This window comes from Taurulus bubalis (genome assembly GCF_910589615.1).
Source record: "Taurulus bubalis genome assembly, chromosome: 8".
In the NCBI taxonomy this organism is placed as follows: Eukaryota; Metazoa; Chordata; class Actinopteri; order Perciformes; family Cottidae; genus Taurulus; species Taurulus bubalis.
In genome coordinates, this window is record NC_136596.1 from 21,518,129 (window position 1) to 21,535,860 (window position 17,732).

At 43.2% G+C, this 17,732-nt stretch overlaps 1 protein-coding gene across 1 annotated transcript in view; it reads left to right on the top strand.

Annotated features, from left to right (window-relative positions):
• Nucleotides 1-677: 677 nt before the first annotated feature.
• The window catches only part of col27a1b (collagen, type XXVII, alpha 1b), a gene marked incomplete at both ends in the record, with an annotated part of 61,637 nt that continues 44,582 nt past the window's right edge, over nt 678-17,732 (top strand). Inside the window, 5 exons of the mRNA XM_079222947.1 lie at nt 678-730; nt 2,627-2,691; nt 7,055-8,130; nt 11,563-11,616; nt 16,256-16,309. Of these exons, the coding sequence (XP_079079073.1) occupies nt 678-730; nt 2,627-2,691; nt 7,055-8,130; nt 11,563-11,616; nt 16,256-16,309 (1,302 nt within the window). The remainder of the gene's footprint in view (nt 731-2,626; nt 2,692-7,054; nt 8,131-11,562; nt 11,617-16,255; nt 16,310-17,732) is intronic.

Consider the following 17,732-nt stretch of genomic DNA (forward strand, 5'->3'; position numbering starts at 1 on the left):
CCCCACTCACCTTCAGCTGCAGCTGCACCGGCTCTGCTCCACATCTGTTCCCCTCCATGTCAGCTGAGCGACAGAGGGAGGTGTTCCCCTCTCCCGGTTCTCAAGATTTTCCCTCCGTCCACAATAAACTTTCATTTTGGGGAAGTCGACACACACACGCACACGCACGCACACACACATACATATTTATATATATACACACACACACACACACACACACACTCACACACACACACACACACACACACACACACACACACACACACACACACACACACACACACACACACACAACGGCGGCCGTCATCTTGTCCTGCAACGGTTCGCTGCGGAAAAGCTGCACCAGACTTGGCTTCACGCGCATTGTACTTTACAAAAACGCGCAAACGGAAAACGGAACAAACATCGGAAGCGCACAGGTGGAGCTCTCCGGAGCGTCCTTTTTTTTTTTTTTTTTTTTTTTAAATTCATCTCCTGGAAGGAGACTACAGGGAGACAAGAGGAGACAAGACAATGGCAGAAAGCAGTCTTTTAACCGCCGGTTATTCCCGCAGTGTTTGAGTTGTGTTGTTGCGTCCTGTCACGTTCACTCCTCGCGCAGCACCTGGAATGGAAAAACTTTATCTGCCTCGTCTGGACTGTTGTACAAACTCCCAGGGAAGAATGAAGTAACCGCAATGGAGCCGGACAATGCGCCGCACTCCGAACTCAGAAGCACTGGAGTCGGGGGGTGAGTCGTGGATACATTTTAAAAGTCCTGCTGCTTAAATCTATATCTTTTGCTTGTTTGCTTGTTTGCTTGCTTTCTTTTAAACTCCTATATGAAGTCGTGTGCTCTTGAACATCACGTGCGTCTGAAGCAACGTCCGTTTGACAGTCGTGTTAAGATGCCAGCAGCATTGTGGTTATTTTATAGTCTATTAGTAGAACTATTCTACTTATATCCTGAGAAATAACGTGTTCATATTTATACTTATATTCATATTCATATTCAGAGTCGGTTTTTAAAAGTGGACAGGTGGCAGCCTGTACTTTTAATAAGTTGTGGGACAGCTTATGGAAACACATTGTGTCTGCTCTTTAGACCGGTCAGTGGAGCCCGTACTGTACTGGCCTCCAAGCTTTTGCAGCTTGTACTAGAAATGAGCTGCCAAGCGATCTGGGACTGATTTGAGGGAGATGTATGAGAGGAGGAGACAATCCTCTCTCTCCCCTCCCAGCTGTGCATCTCACTCAGCTGGTTGGCCCTGCTGTCCCAATGGGAGGGGAAATAAAAGTCAGAATGTTGCATCATATAACCAAGCACTGCTGGACATATGAGAGACTTGATCACACAACTGCATCCCCCTCTTTTTTCTTCCAAAAAATGTTCCTGCTGAGCAGTGGATGGGTCAGAAAGAGAGAGGCACACTTAAAAAAAAAAGCTCCAGCAGACGGTCAGTGGTTGACCAGTGGCTTCCTGCGGCTCTCTGAGAAACCACAAGTGCAATAGATGTCCCCGTAAGTGCGTTCATTATGAGCCCGGTTCCCTTCAAACATCACTCGATCAACAGGCGTCTGGGTTTCACATTGTGCATGTGACCAAATCATCAGCTCTGAGAGTGTAAACCCCCCAAAATAAATCTTATCCTAGTGACGATTAGTTCACAATCAACACCTTTTAGAGCCCTACTTTCTCTCCAAAAAAGAAATCAACACTCCTGTCTTGTGGAAAACAAAAGGCCTGTGTGACATTTGAGTGTTTTATTGGCTGACATGAGATGATGCATGTCACAGTTGTCATGTGAAAACAGTTGGTCTAATTTCAGTTGACCGGATCACATGCTCTTTTATGGGTTGAGAAAGATCTGCAGTCAGAAAGTGCAATAATACGAGGCGTAATCAAGGCAGTTTGTCTGTTATTGAACGGTTATCAAGTTGAAGATCACATATGGCACTGATATACTGTATGCATTATGTTGCATTACTCTCTTTATCTTCCACTTGGCATTTGTCAGAGGTGCGCTCACCTTGCCCTGCTGCGCAGCAGCTCATCTGGAGGTCGGCCATTGAGATTAGGCCAAGCTTGTTGTTTTGAAACGGATGTTTGACTCTGAGCAAAGCGCCACTGCTGCTGCAGATCTGATCGCTGTGGGAGATTATGGATAACGAGTGTCGAGCATTTCGTCTTTTCATATCGTAACTTGGACTGTGGTTTGTTTCTTTATTTGATTAGGGACATTATATGAAAAAAAAGGAGAGATAATGTATTGAGGAGGTTTTTTTTTTTTCCAAATTGCTATCTTTTGCCCGTAGTCAATGAGCAGGTAGGTAACTTTTGAATCAATGCTGCCACAAATTATGCAGATGTAAAGAGTATCTCACTTTTCTTTGTTTCTTGTGGCTATGAATAATTGAATGAATGAATAAATAAATAAAGGAGAGCATAAAAGCTTCTGATCAGACTAAGTAAAATAATGAAGGATAACATTAGCATAGCAAAATTATCATTCTTCTCAACACTTTAGAGACCAACAAACAAAACCTACTTGAAGGATTTATGAATTTGTAAAGACAAATATTATCTGTACCTTGATTATCTGCCATAGTACTTTACAATGTCTAACCTTTTTGTCTTCCTCTTCAGGAGAATTCTGATTCTTTGGACTATCCTCTGTTGCACCTGCTCTCTACGGCTAGCACAAGCACAAGGTAAGCAACTTCCGGACAAGGACGCAACATACGCAAACACCTCGTTGAGCAGGTAGTGTCACGATGTCTCGTGCACTACATCTTAGGATAAACAAGGATGCACTATCGTTATGTGAATGACTAAAGAACACAGAGCGGATAAAGGAAGTGGAAATATCCACCGTGAGTAATCACATCGCCCCTTGTTTATCCAGGCTTTATCTCAGGCCGATGTGGTCAGCGTTGATGTTTTCCATTAACAGCTTGGTCAGCTGTGAGTGTCTCTGTCAGCGTTGCTGCTCGATCCGTCAAGGCCCCAAAAAACTCAGATTCAATATGTTCACCCTTGCCTGGAAACCATTTTAAGCCCTTGTTGGAGATGGGCCGCTCTGTTCCGCCCCTCGTCCCGTGGAGTGGATGTTGAGCACTGAGCACTTAAACTGGATTCGGTCTGTAACTGTAGACTAACCCTGGCTTTTCTTTCTGTGCAAATTGAGCATGAGGTACATCACACTCTGCTCTCACGACATCCCATACTCTCAGCAGGAACATTAGAAACAAGCTTAAAGTAGGGCATTCTTTGCACATGAACGCAATGTGAAATGTATTTCATAATGATGTCATTTCTGAATTGCTTTGGACATTTATTTAGTGAGATGTAATTGGAAATGACCCTTGAGCCCAAACTAGCCTCGCACCTCTTTCAGATGTCTCAACTATATGATTCCATATATATGATATTCCAAGGTGTTACAGGACCCGTCTACCCTGATTCCCCAAATCTCCTCTGCAGACTTGGAGTGCACTCGTTCTCCCGTCGACACACATTCAGCTGAGCCTCGATGTCTGACGCACTCCACTATTTAAAGACCCTTGTGAGCATGTTTTTGTCTGATTTCGCTGTCAGTCAAAATCTGCCAGATCTCATTCAATCAGAGCTCTCTCCAGTTTCTAGATGCCCTTTGATAACGTGAACTGCATGCGCTCCCTCAATGAGAACAGTTTCTGGCAATTTTCCCCCGTAACTCTACCTTCATTGGGTTGACGTTTTCCTCCAACGATGACTGCCGAGTGTCTAGAGAGACGCCAATGTAGCGATGTGCTCTCACATTGGAATGAAATGTTTAACAAAACCTGCACAGTGTTCTGCAATTGTTCGTAAGATAAATACTACGTCGTCGACTCGTTTCTTAAGAAGTAGTGGAAAAACACGCATGTGGAAAGTGATCACAAGCCATGGATTCGTTTAGTTTGACTGGTGCTGGCCGCACTCCAGTGTTGGTGTGCAGCACGCTTTGCTCTGCAGTCATTTCTACCACATGGGCCGCTGCTTCTACATCTTGACCTCAGACAGCAGAAAGAAACTTAACTGTCAACGTGCACAGGCTTTTGAAATGTTTTTTTTTTTTTTGCACAGTTACCATAGCTCCCAACACATATCAGCCACAGTGAACGGCTCACATATCAGTGCTTGGAATCAAGTGTGAAACCCCCTCCACCCCACAAAAACAAATCTCTACTTCAACCTTGATGCCATCTAGGCAGAAAACGGTTTGAATAATGACGACGGTGAACGATTCATAATGTAATAAGATAAAGGCATACGCTCCAAGGAATGTAATCACTGATGTTAGCGATTGTGATTTCCCATTGCTGGGAAAAGTGTAACTGAAACCAGCTTTGACCGAGTTTCAGAAATGTGTAATATCGGCTGTTTAGAGGATGCATTAATGCTGGGTCAGAGGCCGGCAATTCACTCGCCTTCTTTATTGAGAACACAGTGCGAAAAACAGTGTGACCATAAAAAAATAACATCTTTGGACGCAGAGTTCTTGGATTCTATTGAGTTGTGTTAAATGTTCAGAACCAGTGGTGTTACTGACAGCCACTGCTTTTCCTGAATTATCAATCTAAGTTTGAAGTTAAAGCTGCGGGAATGTTAAATATGCATTGACGTCCTACTAACAGGGGAAACGTGCCAGCTTTGTGAGAAAAGTCGTGTTCTCGAGCTTTGCTTTGTCTCCGGCATGAGTTATATGCTCGGTTCTCCGTTGGTGTTTTTTTTTTTTCGGCTCATCAGGAGGTCATTAAAAAAGCCGTAGGCGGTCCAGCGTCTCCCCGCTAAGATTTAGACATCCAAAGTAAGCCATAAAAGTAGATCACAAATCACACAGTTATAGAACAGTTTTGCCGTCCTTATACCATATTAAGAATTCCAATGAGTGCTATGTGGGAAATTCAGCTAAAAGAGTGTCTCCGTTTCCCTTTGATGTTTCTTTCCCGTGTGTGGGTTTGTTCATCTTGCTGCCCTCCCACTGTCTGCAAACACTGAGCAGAGTCTCCCTCCCCGAACATGTCTAGTGTCTATATACTCGTTCCTCCTCTGCTGAGCCGTAATACATCATTTAGCAGTTTATTTCAGTCTCGCACACATTTGTTTTGTATTAGAGGACGGAGAGTTAATCTATAAGTAATCCTTTAGATATTTTTTTTGTACGTCCTGTACTCACGATATGCTGATTGGCTGGGGATCAATTCCTATTTCTTTTCCAATAAGATAACTGATAATGTCACGTTTTTGCATATATTGTTAAGTAGGAGCACAAAATGACCACTGATGTGATTTAGAGGGGAAGAAGGGCATTTCTCATTTCATCTTGACTTTTAAATCAATGAAAAATCATTTGTCTTCTTCTTATCAGCTGATTATTTATTGGCTATAATTTCATTATCGCAAAAATACATAATAATATAAAATTGTTGGCCGATAATGTATGACGGCTGACACAAATATATATATACACTAACGTTCAAAAGACACATTTTCAGTTTCTTCGCAATTTCTGGCATGGAATAGCCTTCATTTCTAAGAACAAGAACAGACTGGCGAGTTTCACATGAAAGTTCTCTTTTTCTGGCCATTTTGAGAGTATAATCAAAACCACAAATGTGATGCTCCAGATACTCAACTAGCTCAAAGGAAGACCAGTTCTATAGCTTCTCTCACCAGCATAACTGTTTTCAGCTCTGCTAACATAATTGCACAAGGGTTTTCAAGGGTTTTCTAATCATCCATTAGTCTTCTAAGGCGATGAGCAAACACAATGTACCATTAGAACACTGAGTGATAGTTGCTGGAAATGGGCCTCTATACACCTATGTAGATATTTCATTTAAAAACCAGACGTTTCCACCTAGAATAGTCATTTACCACATTAACAATGTATAGTGTATTTCTGATTAATTTAATGTTATCTTCATTGAAAAAAACAGTGCTTTTCTTTGAAAAATAAGGACATTTCTAAGTGACCCCAAACTTTTGAACGGTAGTGTATATCTCAGGCATCGTGCACCCCTTAATTAGAGGTTGATACAATTATCTTTCCTCTCTGATTTTAGCTTCACTTCTTATGAAATACTAAAAGGTGTGAAATCAGCATCACAGCCAGCGTGTTAACATTTCTTTGTGCACACTGTAACGGTTGGTCACCAGTAGACAATGAGACACTTGTAGTTGAAAAAGCTCATAGGCACTTCTCCCGAAAAGTGTGCATTCATTGTAAAGAATACTCTTGAAACAACGGCTGGGAAATGTGGATTTAATTATAGCCTCACACAGAGCTGTGGATCCAATTAGGAACAGTACACAGTACACACACGACTGTAATGTGTGAAAATTGCCAACACTCCCCCCCCCCCCCCCCCCCCCGTGAGATGCAAGTAGCAATTAAAACCCGCAGGAAATGCTGCAGCATGTTTTTATGAGTCCCTGTCAGAGCCATCATCTTTAATCAACAGACATCACCAGATACAGTCAGGTGGCCTTTCTGTCTCCGCATTAAATGCGTGTCTTGAAACCCCGACACTGTCCTCTCCTGGGATCCGTTCAGCCTCCGCTTCCCAAGATCCTTCTAATTAACGTTGATGTAACGATTACATAATTTGCGGCAATCTCCAGAACTGGATGTTGACGAGTGGCCCGAACGGAAATTCTGAGCAGACTTTTTAAATTGCTTTTGCCGCAGGATTTCCATTAGCCCAACTTTAAACTTGTGAACTCCCAGCTTGGCTTCACAACATAATTAATACTTATGTTGCTGCACTTTTTGCTTTTATTAAGGGCACGTATAAAGTTATATGTGGGATGCAGTTAGCCTTTTCTTTGTTACTTTTTAAATTTGGACATTTATATGTTGCCATCGTTTTCCTTTCATTAGCTTCTGTAAAGTCCTTTGTGGTCTGGGCCTTTATCAAAGTGGTAAATTAAAAGTGGAAGTAGAAGCCGAGAACACACTGCACGCAAACAACCAATACAAGTGTAGCATCTTTGGGTGCTTAAAGTCTATAATCTAAGAGTCACTGACTTCTCTCTCCCTCTCTGAAGATGTGGATGTCCTGCAGCAGCTCGGGCTCTCCGGGCGAAGATCGGGTGGGACGTCATCTCCAGGCGCTCGAGCCATCCCTAATGGCATCATCCTCTTCAAATCTGGGGTTATCCTCACCCCGAGGGCACGCGTCCAGGTGCCTCTGCACACTGTCATCCCCGCTTCCTACAGCTCCACCAACCTCTCCCTGATCCTCAGCCTGTCTGTTCATCGTGTCAACGGCGCCTTCCTTTTCTCAGTTCTGTCTAAGAAAAGGAAAGTGCAGCTCGGAGTGCAGTTCGTGCCGGGGAAGGTCCTGGTGCGCGTGGGGCAGAGGAGCTCTGTGCTCTTCGACTACGACGTCCACGATGGCCAGTGGCACAATCTGGCTTTGGACATCCGAGGACGCCAGGTGTCCCTGCATACTTCTTGCGGAAAGGAAAGTGCACACGCAGATTTGCGAATAAAAAAAGAGGAGGCTCTGGATGCGGAGGGCTCGTTCCTGTTGGGCAAAATGAGCCGCAACTCGGTGCCGTTCGAAGGTGCCATCTGTCAGTTTGACATTTATCCCTCTGCTAAGGCAGCTCATAACTATTGCGATTACATTAAGAAACAATGCAGAGAAGCCGACACGTATCGGCCCGTGTTTCCGCCCCTGCTACCTCTAATTTCCACAGACCCAAACATCACTGTCCCCCATACAACTCAACAGTCATTGGCGGAGGTATCCAAAAAGGCTGACCGCTTGTCAACGATGAACAAAATGTCTGCGCATCAGACTGTGAGCAAAAAACCTTCCGGCGAAATAACGGATTTACCTGCTTCCGCCCGACCGTCCGAGCTGCCGCCAGACCTCCACGCCACAGCCTCTCTCATGAAGGGGTCTCCAACAAACCCCCATCTCCACCAGGAAGACCTGTCGACCACAGAAGCTCCAGAGATAGCAAAAGTGACTCGCGTGCAGGATGTCAAACCCACCTCACTTATTCCAGTCACGACAGCTGCAACAGATGGCTTCCAAATATACCTCCTGGACCCGACCCAGTTCTCTCTGCTGGATGGAGCACCTGGACTAAAGGGAGAACCAGGACCGTCGGTGAGTCTGCAAGCTCCACACAAACACAACACACAGTTGCCCCTGAAACCCATGCACGACTATGTGCCTCAGGTCTTTGAGACACAATACGTGCTTCTTTGTGCAGGAATTTTTTTCTCACGACTTGGCGGTTTAGTGTTTATTTATGAATGAATATCTTGTAAAATAAGGCGTTTGAACTGTAATAGATGAAATTACATTTAGCTGACGCTTTTATCCAAAGCAACTTACATGTTTGTTCTATACACCGCAGACACAGCAACGGGGAGCAATTAGGGGTTAAGTGTCTTGCTCAAGGACACAATGACGGGGCCTGGCGGGGCTGGGACTTGGGCGCGAGCCATCAACCCTCTAATTAAAGGGCGGGCATGCTAACCACTTATCCACAGTCGCCCCTGATAATAGATGCATGCTTTACCTTTTGACTGCCATATTTCAACGCTTTCGACCAATTTATTTGGATCACCGTGATATACAAGTTTCATACAGCTTGTTGTTTGAATTCGCCTTTTTTTGATTTCCAAAACTTCCGCTTGCGGGCCTCTTGGTTGAATGGTTATCAGTGGTAGCGATCACCAAGCACAGCATCCCTGAAATGTTTGCTTCTTACTTGCATGTGGTGTTTAAAGACTTCTCTAGCCCTGTCCAATTGTTGCCGATTAATGTGTGATTTCCTTTTTAGCAGCAGTGGTAGAAATACTCAGGGTCAGACTGGCCTTTACCAGTTAGTGCTTGTCTGAGCGGAGGAGCTGGCGGTGAGGCGTTAGATTCCTCTGAGAGAAAGTGTGGCTGCTCAGAGAATGGATACTTTTAAAATAGAGTCAAAGGTAAAATAAGGATAACGCCCTTGAGCACAATTAACCATTAAGTGTAAAAATATAAAGGGTTGCACCATGTAAAGGCAGCGCTTTATCCCCGTTGTTTAAAGCTGTGGTATTTTCCCTATTCCCCACAAATGTTTTTCGGAAGTAGTGACTTTACAACGTCAAATGTATTATTCATTAAACATATTTGACTCTAACTGGCAGGCTTTTGTGTTAACCCGCATGGAGTATTACATTTTTAAAACACATTGTTCTGAGGGCAGATCTGAGGTGTTGCATGTCTGTAAAAGAAACATGACACCAACCAGGCTATTGCTCACATCACACCACATGCCTGCAGCTTAAAAAAAGCAAGAATTTAAAAACCGAAAAAATACTAATGAGGTATAACATAATTCGATCATCTTGAGACTGCAGAGTAAGACGTTCTTTAATGAATTCATAGCAAAGTGTTGGTGGGTAATGTTGTTGAAATGTTGTCATCCACCAACAAGTGTTGACTGTAGACTGTATTCATATTGACCGTGTGGTCCTGTCAGACACTGATCCTCTGTTGAACGCAAGACGGTTAACCACATTTTCCATTGTTAAAATGACTTCTCTGTCTCGTTTCGGGTAATGTTTGACCGAAAAGAATGTTTTAAGTAAAGCCTTGCTGCTTTGGCAGTGAGGGAAACCACAGCTCTGCTTATGCCAGAAGAACTGTAACCGATCTGTCCCTGGTGTACGGTAAAGGTTACCTTCCTGAGGGCTTTCACCAGTCTAGTAGTATAAAGTCTAAACAGATTGCTGAGTCAGCTATAGACTTAAATTATTTTGAGGCAGTTTTATAATATTGTCCTCCGGACCATTTTAGTGATGATTAGAAGACATTGTTGAGTATTTGAACCCATTTTTCTGGGATTAGGGTTGCCATTAGTGGGCCATGGTCTCTTTAAAGAGGCATATATTTCAACTACTCTCAAGTGTCACATTAATTTTTATTAAAGACAACATGGCTGCTCTGATCGATGCATTATTCAACAGGCCTAAGCTCTGAAGGGTGGAGGATCAAAATTGATGGCCAGATAATCAAGTAGTGTCTTCAGTCTAATGGAGGGGTTCTTGAAAGAGAACCTTTTTGGGGTGTTGGATGTCAACACACTGATCAGCGGCAGAATCGATCTTGTTAGCGATGCACAGATCTGATCCGCTTTTAATTAGGGCTGTAAATCACAAGTTTAATCACAATATAATGTTGTTTTTGCAGACAACCAGGCGTTATTTGCTGATATCACAAAATCTGCCATGATACACTTGATTTGATTCAATTTGGGTACCTGTGATTGATAAGACGATTGCGTATCCCCATTTAACACAAGCAGTTGTGTTCATATCAACTCCCAAAAGTGACGACAATATGATTGGACACATTTATTACTGTGCTATCACAGGCATTTAAATGAAAAGCAATCTATTTTTTTCAAGAAAAATAATGAAATAAGTCCTCCTATTGCTCACGTTTTTTCCGATAAGAATTTCAAAATGAGAGCATATCCTAAAGATAAATATAACCATGTTTTCACTTTGTATCGATATATTGGATATACTGTTAATCAAGCACCTGTATTGGTTCGGTACTATTGCAATTGTATTGTGAGTTTTAAAAGTTGTATTGGTCTATCTTTTGCTTCCCTAGAAGTTGTGCACCACTGGGGTTATACACCTTGTTGCTGTGTCTATATACAAGATTGGATCTTTGAGCTTGTTTGTAATAGTTTAGTTGTTATTCAGGACAAATTAATCTCAAATTAGGACTCAAATTACAGATTGTTATAGTAAAAAAATGTCTGCCTGCAGCTCAAACAGCTTATCATGTGTGTGGACAGCCTGGTGGTTGCAGTCTAAAGGTTGCTGAAAGCATTTTGGCTTTTTAGAGTGTATGCTGGCTGAAAGAGTATATTTATAGCATTTGGTCCTGTCCAAGTCAGACAAAAGTGCTCAATACACCGCCTCGAGACGTGTTCAGACCCATTTCCTCTTCCTCTTTCTTTAACCATCTGGAGCCATGGGGAAAATAAGTAACAACCAAATATCTCAAAGCAAACTCAGGTTCCTCGGATTGACCCCTCATTAGATTTGACCTTTCAGAGCTTTGTTAATCCATGTATGAAATTGTTTTAAAGCTAGCTAATGCCCCAACATGAACGTGATTGGCCGTAGCTGGAGCCAGTGGCGACCTCCCTGCCAGAGCAATGAGTCACACTCAACAGTCTGTGCACTGTCGTGGGTTTGGGCTCAAATTATATTGATTGCAAAGGGACGGGACCGCTCTAGCTTCTAACAGGAAATCTCCATGCCTGCAAGCACCTTCCTCACTGAGTGTTTTGCAACTCTCAGCTAGCTTCAATCAAGCTAGCTCCACTCAGCTAGCTTCAATCAAGCTAGCTCCACTCAGCTAGCTTCACTCAATGTAGAATCAGGGGAAAAATAAGATTTAAGATGTATTTACTGATTGAATATCTATTTTTCCACACTCAAAACGTTCGCCCCTTGAAATGAAACGACAAAAGGCAGGGACAAGACTGCCTTCTCGCTCTCCTTGACATAGTTTATATTTTCTCTTTAGGGCCTTCAAGGACTTCCAGGGTTGCCAGGAAAGCCAGGGAAGAGGGGTCCAAGGGTGAGTTTCTCCCAACCAGCGACAAGTTTCCCATTTACCTTCCCCTGTTTTTCCATGACCACTTTTCATTTCCCCTCCACAATCTTCCCGACGTATTTCACTGTATCTTTATGATGCTTTAATCCTGTCTGATCTGCATTGCGGTGAGATAACACTGTTAGCAGCGCACTGATGTGGAAGCCCTTTGTGCGTTATGATCAAGCACTCAGTGACATCTTTGGATTACAGAGCATTATTCAGCCAGACGTTAGTTTGCTTTGGCTCCGGGTTTTATCAAGCTGTGCTTCTCTGCTGCCAAGGTCCATTTGTAAAAGCTGGAGAGCAAACAACCCTATGCTACAAATACGTGGGTTGCCAATGTAAAATGAATTGAACACATATGGTAGGTATTAAGTTGACGTGAAAAAATAAGGGTAACTTTTGTGAGTAGAGATATATAAATATATCATTCCAGAGTGAGCACTTTTTACCCTGTACACTATACCAGCACTTACATTAGGCACAGATCCTATGCTAACATCTGTGAATGCTTCTCGTGTGTTACACTCAGTCCTCCGGTGCCATATCTCTCGTTTTAGAGCAAAATGTCAGTCTACAACTGTGAGCTGCTGATGGAACCGAACGGAGTGAGAGCAGATGTTATTTTAAGCTCGTGTTTTCAGAGTAAATATAAGAAGAGCGAACACACCGGGAGATGATTTGTCCCAAGGGACAGTTTGTTATTTTAATTTTAGAGACCTTCAACTGATGTAGTTCTCTGCCTCTTCACCGCCCTGGTATGAAAAATTAACAAAGCAGTAGATAAATTTGGCATCACGGCGAGTCCTAAGCCTGAAATGAATGTGCTTGGACCTGAAGGCAGCGAGACAATGGAGAGATGCATTGTTTTGGTAGCTCCTTTGCAGACTCCTGCTGAGGTTCTCCTGCGGGGGAACTTGTGCTACTGAGGAGTGTCTGAGCTACCTGCTGCTGCCCGTGAGACTGTGCCTTGCAGTCAGGCCTCAGAGGGGTGGGCTAGTGGGAACCTAATCTCTTTAAAGAGGAAGAAAGAGGGCTTTGTCCCCATCTTATTAAAGGCATTTAAGACCCTGTCTGGAGCTCAGCAGCTCTCTGCAGCCATACACCAACCTCTGTAGAGTTCATTCATCATCAAGCTCTTGAGAGCCAATTGCAGACTCACAGCATAGAAAAAAAGAAAAAGAACCCGAGGGTGCAGTTTAGGTTTTCACTGATTGTTTTCTTGAACCATCAGAATTTTCCTGGATAGTTCACGTGATTAGTAAGAAATACCTCACAGCAACACACATGATCGACAGAAAGCTCCTAAGTGGACTCTGGTCTGGGCATTACTTGTACAAACAGTAGGAATAAAAGCCACTTTCACTGTAGTAGAGGATTTTATATTTCACACATGCCATACTTCCATATTTAAGCCGCTTTTTGAGTTAGTTACCCCCATGATTTGCTTTAAGATGTATTCCTTCATGTCGTGGATGTTTCATCGTCTCCAAACAAACGGCTATTGTGCCAGGAGCTCGTAGCGAGACATAAACACAATTTAACATAGTAAAAGCCAAGATTTACACTGACTGTAGGCTATTTACTAACACGCTGGGAAAAAGCAAGGACACAACCTCCTACATCCATTGTCTGTTATCTATGATTGGTCAATTTTGGACATGAATAAGTTTAGGATTGCTCTCAGGGAAGTAATGTAGAAGCTTGTGTAGAGATTGATCATGAATCATATATAAATAAATACGGGAAAGACTGCGAAGGACAGCAAAACATGATTTGGGCCTTTTTTGTTTTGCGGAATTAAAAAGCTGAACTTGAAGGTGTGTTATAAATGTACTCCCCTGAGAACTGTCTGACTAGCAGTTTAATCTGTAGAAGAGGAGTTCACCTTTCCGAAGCACAAAGTTGCCATATCACATAATGTGTGAACAGCGTGCATTCCCACTCATCACAAAGGTCAAGCTCGGGGCGACCCGGCACCGTTAGGGCTTTACCACCACCACCACCACCATCACCATCACCAAACAGCAGCTCTTAGGCGTGCGAGCGTCCGCGTTCCTCGACGTGGCCCTGAAGGAGAGGCTCCAGAGCGGATCAAAGGGGGCTTTGTGCAGAGAAACAGACCTGCCAGCGAGCAGTCAGGATGTGATGCTGGGTTTTCTGTGAAATTGAAAACATTTGCTTGATTACTTAAAGAATGGTTGACACTATTATGACATGTAATAAGGAGGCTCTGGACGCTCTGTGTTTGCCAATGGTTGACTGGGTTGATTTATGTATGTTGTAAAATGTAGATTCTTCTGAAATGAATTGCACGTGTGTGCACAAATGAGCAGTCTTCTCAGGGGCTTGATTAAGTTCTTCTGTCTTTATTAGTTACACTGACGGTTCACCACTATTTCTTGCGCTGAAGCTAATCAGGAGCACATTTATATAGTTAAAGTGAAGTGGCATTAGGTTTACTGAAGATGCCAGGACTCAGTTTGTTCATTATCGTTGAATTGATCATGAGCGCTAGCAGTAAAACTGTGAGCATCTGTAAATCTCTCGACTTGTAGTCCTTTAATCTAAACAGTTTTATATGTATTACTAAAATATTTAGGTACTGTAACACACCAAATATTTACTTTTGCGGCAGATGATTCATTTTATATTTACAGCTGCAGCAACAGTAGTTTGTTTTATATAAGTGCATAAAGTAGAAGAGCATCACCACCGTCAGAAACATCAAGGACCCAAGGAAAAGGCCAATCGCACTTTCTGCTAGGAATTAACTTTTTTTTTTAATACAGAAATACCAGACACAGGCTAGTTGAAGCTTTTCAAATACAAGCATTTGATTACTTTGATGTTTTTGACATTTTATAGACTCGGCAGTTAATAGATTAATAAAAACATGCGCTAGTTGCAAATCCAGACGCACGAAAAAGCACCTAGTTAGCACCAAGGATCTTGCCAAAATAAAAGAGTTAAGATCTTTTCACAGACATCGTGTTGAATAATCATCGGGCCGGAGACGGTTTCCCTTCGTGCAGTCCATTGAAGGTGTGAGCAGGTCTGTTCGGGGTTAATGGCCTATAAAAACAGTAGCGCTCCATGTGTCACTCCTGTAAAAGCCATTGGCCCACATCGTAAACCCGGTCACGACTCTAGCATACAGGTGCGCTTCATCTGCCGGCCTCAGGTCTGTGTGTGTGTGTGTGTCTGTGTGTTTGTGTGTGTGCTGACTTGGGTTTGCAGTTGCTCTTGTGTGAATGTTTTAATTGCCGTTGATGTGTGAATGGTTCCCCGTTAGGAGCTCTTTTCATTAATTAAGCAAAGAGGATTCTCAATCCTCTTCTCGCCCACACGAAGATAGATGGATAGAGTGACTCATTCCTCCCATTGTGCTCGTCTCCATCCGGAAAGCTCCTGCCCACCTTGTCATCGGCGCCGTGCCTCTTCACCTTACGGCCGGCAAGAATGCAATGTGTAACATTCTGTCCAGACGTCCCTCGTTGTCTCTACGTCTCCTTTTTTTTTCCTATCTGCGGATAGCGACTTCCATGCGTTTCAATATTGAGCAAGTGAAAGGGGGAATGCTCGGAGAGGAGGAGAAGGAGGAGGAAATCTGTAGATGAGCTTCTGTTAAGTGTCTCCATATGTCGAGCATCGAGCGCCTGCGAGGGGAGAGGTATGGCCTGCTTGAGGGGAGGGGAGCTTGACTCCTCTCCACAGTCTGATAATTCGGCGCAGATAAATAACAGAGACTGGATCACCCAACCGTACACTTACACCTCTTGGCCTGCTCCGTCTGTTTGACTCAGTGTAATCCTATCCCTCACTTTTGGGGGGGGGGGAGTCTCTCTGGAAAGTCTGAACAACTCGAAGAACAGGCCGAAGATACAGTAGCTTCCTGTTCAGGCGATCTGAACATGTTTCAATGCTTTCAGTTTTGCCAGGGGAAGATTTTCCATGCTCTGCATTTCAACCCCAGTCCGCACAAGTGTGGAGTTGAAGTGGAGGCTCCTCACTTGGATGCCTCAGGAAGTTGTGGCTTTATTTTTTTCCTCCCCAAACAACCCCCCTTTGCAGCTTTGCTTGACTTTATAGTCCTTTTTCGTCTCCTCATTCTCCGCTCCCGTACGTCCACCCACCTGGCCCCGACTTGCAGGAGATGGCACATTTTGATCAAGCATGAAGCACAGATGGCTCAATGAATTACATCTAAGCACGTTATATATCACAAACACCTACAGTCTGTGGCACAAAGCCATTCGGGAATGTGGCGTGATGGATGTGCGGCCTTCACTTTGTGGGACCCCAGAAACCAGTGGAAAAGTGTTGGGATGAGGAAAATCACATCCATATGTCATAACTTGGGACGGGCGGGCAGACAGGCGAGGCAGACACGTCTCACAGAGCACCTACGCACAAACACAGAGGGACCTCGGGGCACAGCCGACCTGTCCCAAAACACAGACGGGCAGCGGGAAGGGAACAATATGTGCAAACATCTGTGCAAACCTCACAAATAAGGAGTACCAACTCACCGCTCTTTGCTGCCGAAATGGAGGCCTATTCAATGACATTGATGATCATCTTCACTCAGCGTCTTCCTAATGTGTGTCTCTGTTTTCAGGGTCCCCCGGGCCCACATGGAAACCCTGGTCTTCCCGGATCTCCTGGAGTGAAGGTACAATCAATCAATATGTTTCTGTCAAATGCTAACCAACTATATTTTGGAAAGAAAAGAAAACTAAGGCCCATCTTGTAATATATATATATATATATATATATATACATATATACAAAATATACAATTAGTTAGCTGAGCGGTATCGCTGGCTAACTCAAAGGTGTTGGTTGAGCCGGCACTGTCGAGAATGGACGCCCGATGATTCGGTTGGCGGGTGTAGTTCAGTAAAAGAAGAAAAAAGTTTCGACATGAAACTGCTCAAGGTTTCTACCAGTTAAAGGGGAGGCTTGGGAGTTTTCTTGTTGTCCCAGTGCTTTCTCATGGGGGAATCTTGAGTCTGTAAATTACTACTACATGTTTGTGACCAGTTTTTGAACGTCTTAGGCTTGAGGCTGAGAGCCACCTAATGAGAGATTTCATTGGATTTGTTGAGCTAGGAAAAAAACTGAATAGCAGCATCCTTTTCTGAATGCCACTCGTGGTTTACTTACATCAAGAAACACAGCAAGTGTTTTATGGTGCATACTTACTATAGTACATACTCTTTGGTCCGTATATAACCAATGAAACAACAATGCAAATTTGAAGAGCAAGTCATTATGTAATTAGTAACTTGGCTTCTTCACACTACAACTTCTCTCTCAAAAAGCCATTTGTTTCCCTTCAGGCGAGAACAGCCGTTTTAAGTCTTTCTGACTCATCAAGTACTTGACCGTCTGCGTTCCAGCTGATTTGAATAGTCAACACAGAGAGTTGCTTCGCTCCTAAATGTGTCAGTCTTATGTCACGGTCTTTATGTGAAACTATGCTGAATAAAATGGAAAATTGCAGTACTGCACCTAATCCATTCCAACGGGTTGAATTTCAGCATTTACCACACTGTCTTTAAACATTTAAAACAACATAATTGATACCATCATTTGGCCTGCTTTGTGCTTTAACATGGGAAAAAAATAATAACTCCTATATTGTACATACATGTAAGTGGAGCCTAACCAAATCTGACTCAGCTCAGTTTGACCCGTGAGCACACAAACCTCAAACGACAGACAGTCTGGTCTGGCACAGTTCTCTTTTTTTGAAAAAAAATTAACAAGCTGGATGAAAAACATACTGTCAGCTGAATTTAGTTTTGAATTCATCATTTTATCTGGATGTAATGATGAGAAATTGAGATGGGATGATGATGATGATTAATTGACTACGACTGTGAGTGGCCTAGCAGTAGACTTAAAGGGATACTTCACCCTTAAAATGAACATTTCAATATCTATTACTCACGGCGTGTTACCTTGAATTATTTTTCAATCATTGAAGAGTAAATCCTTAATGAATCGAAGTAAATGGAAGCCATGGTTTATTACCAGCAACATCAATACTACATCAGAAATCCGTTTACAAGCTCTCACACAACTCCTGC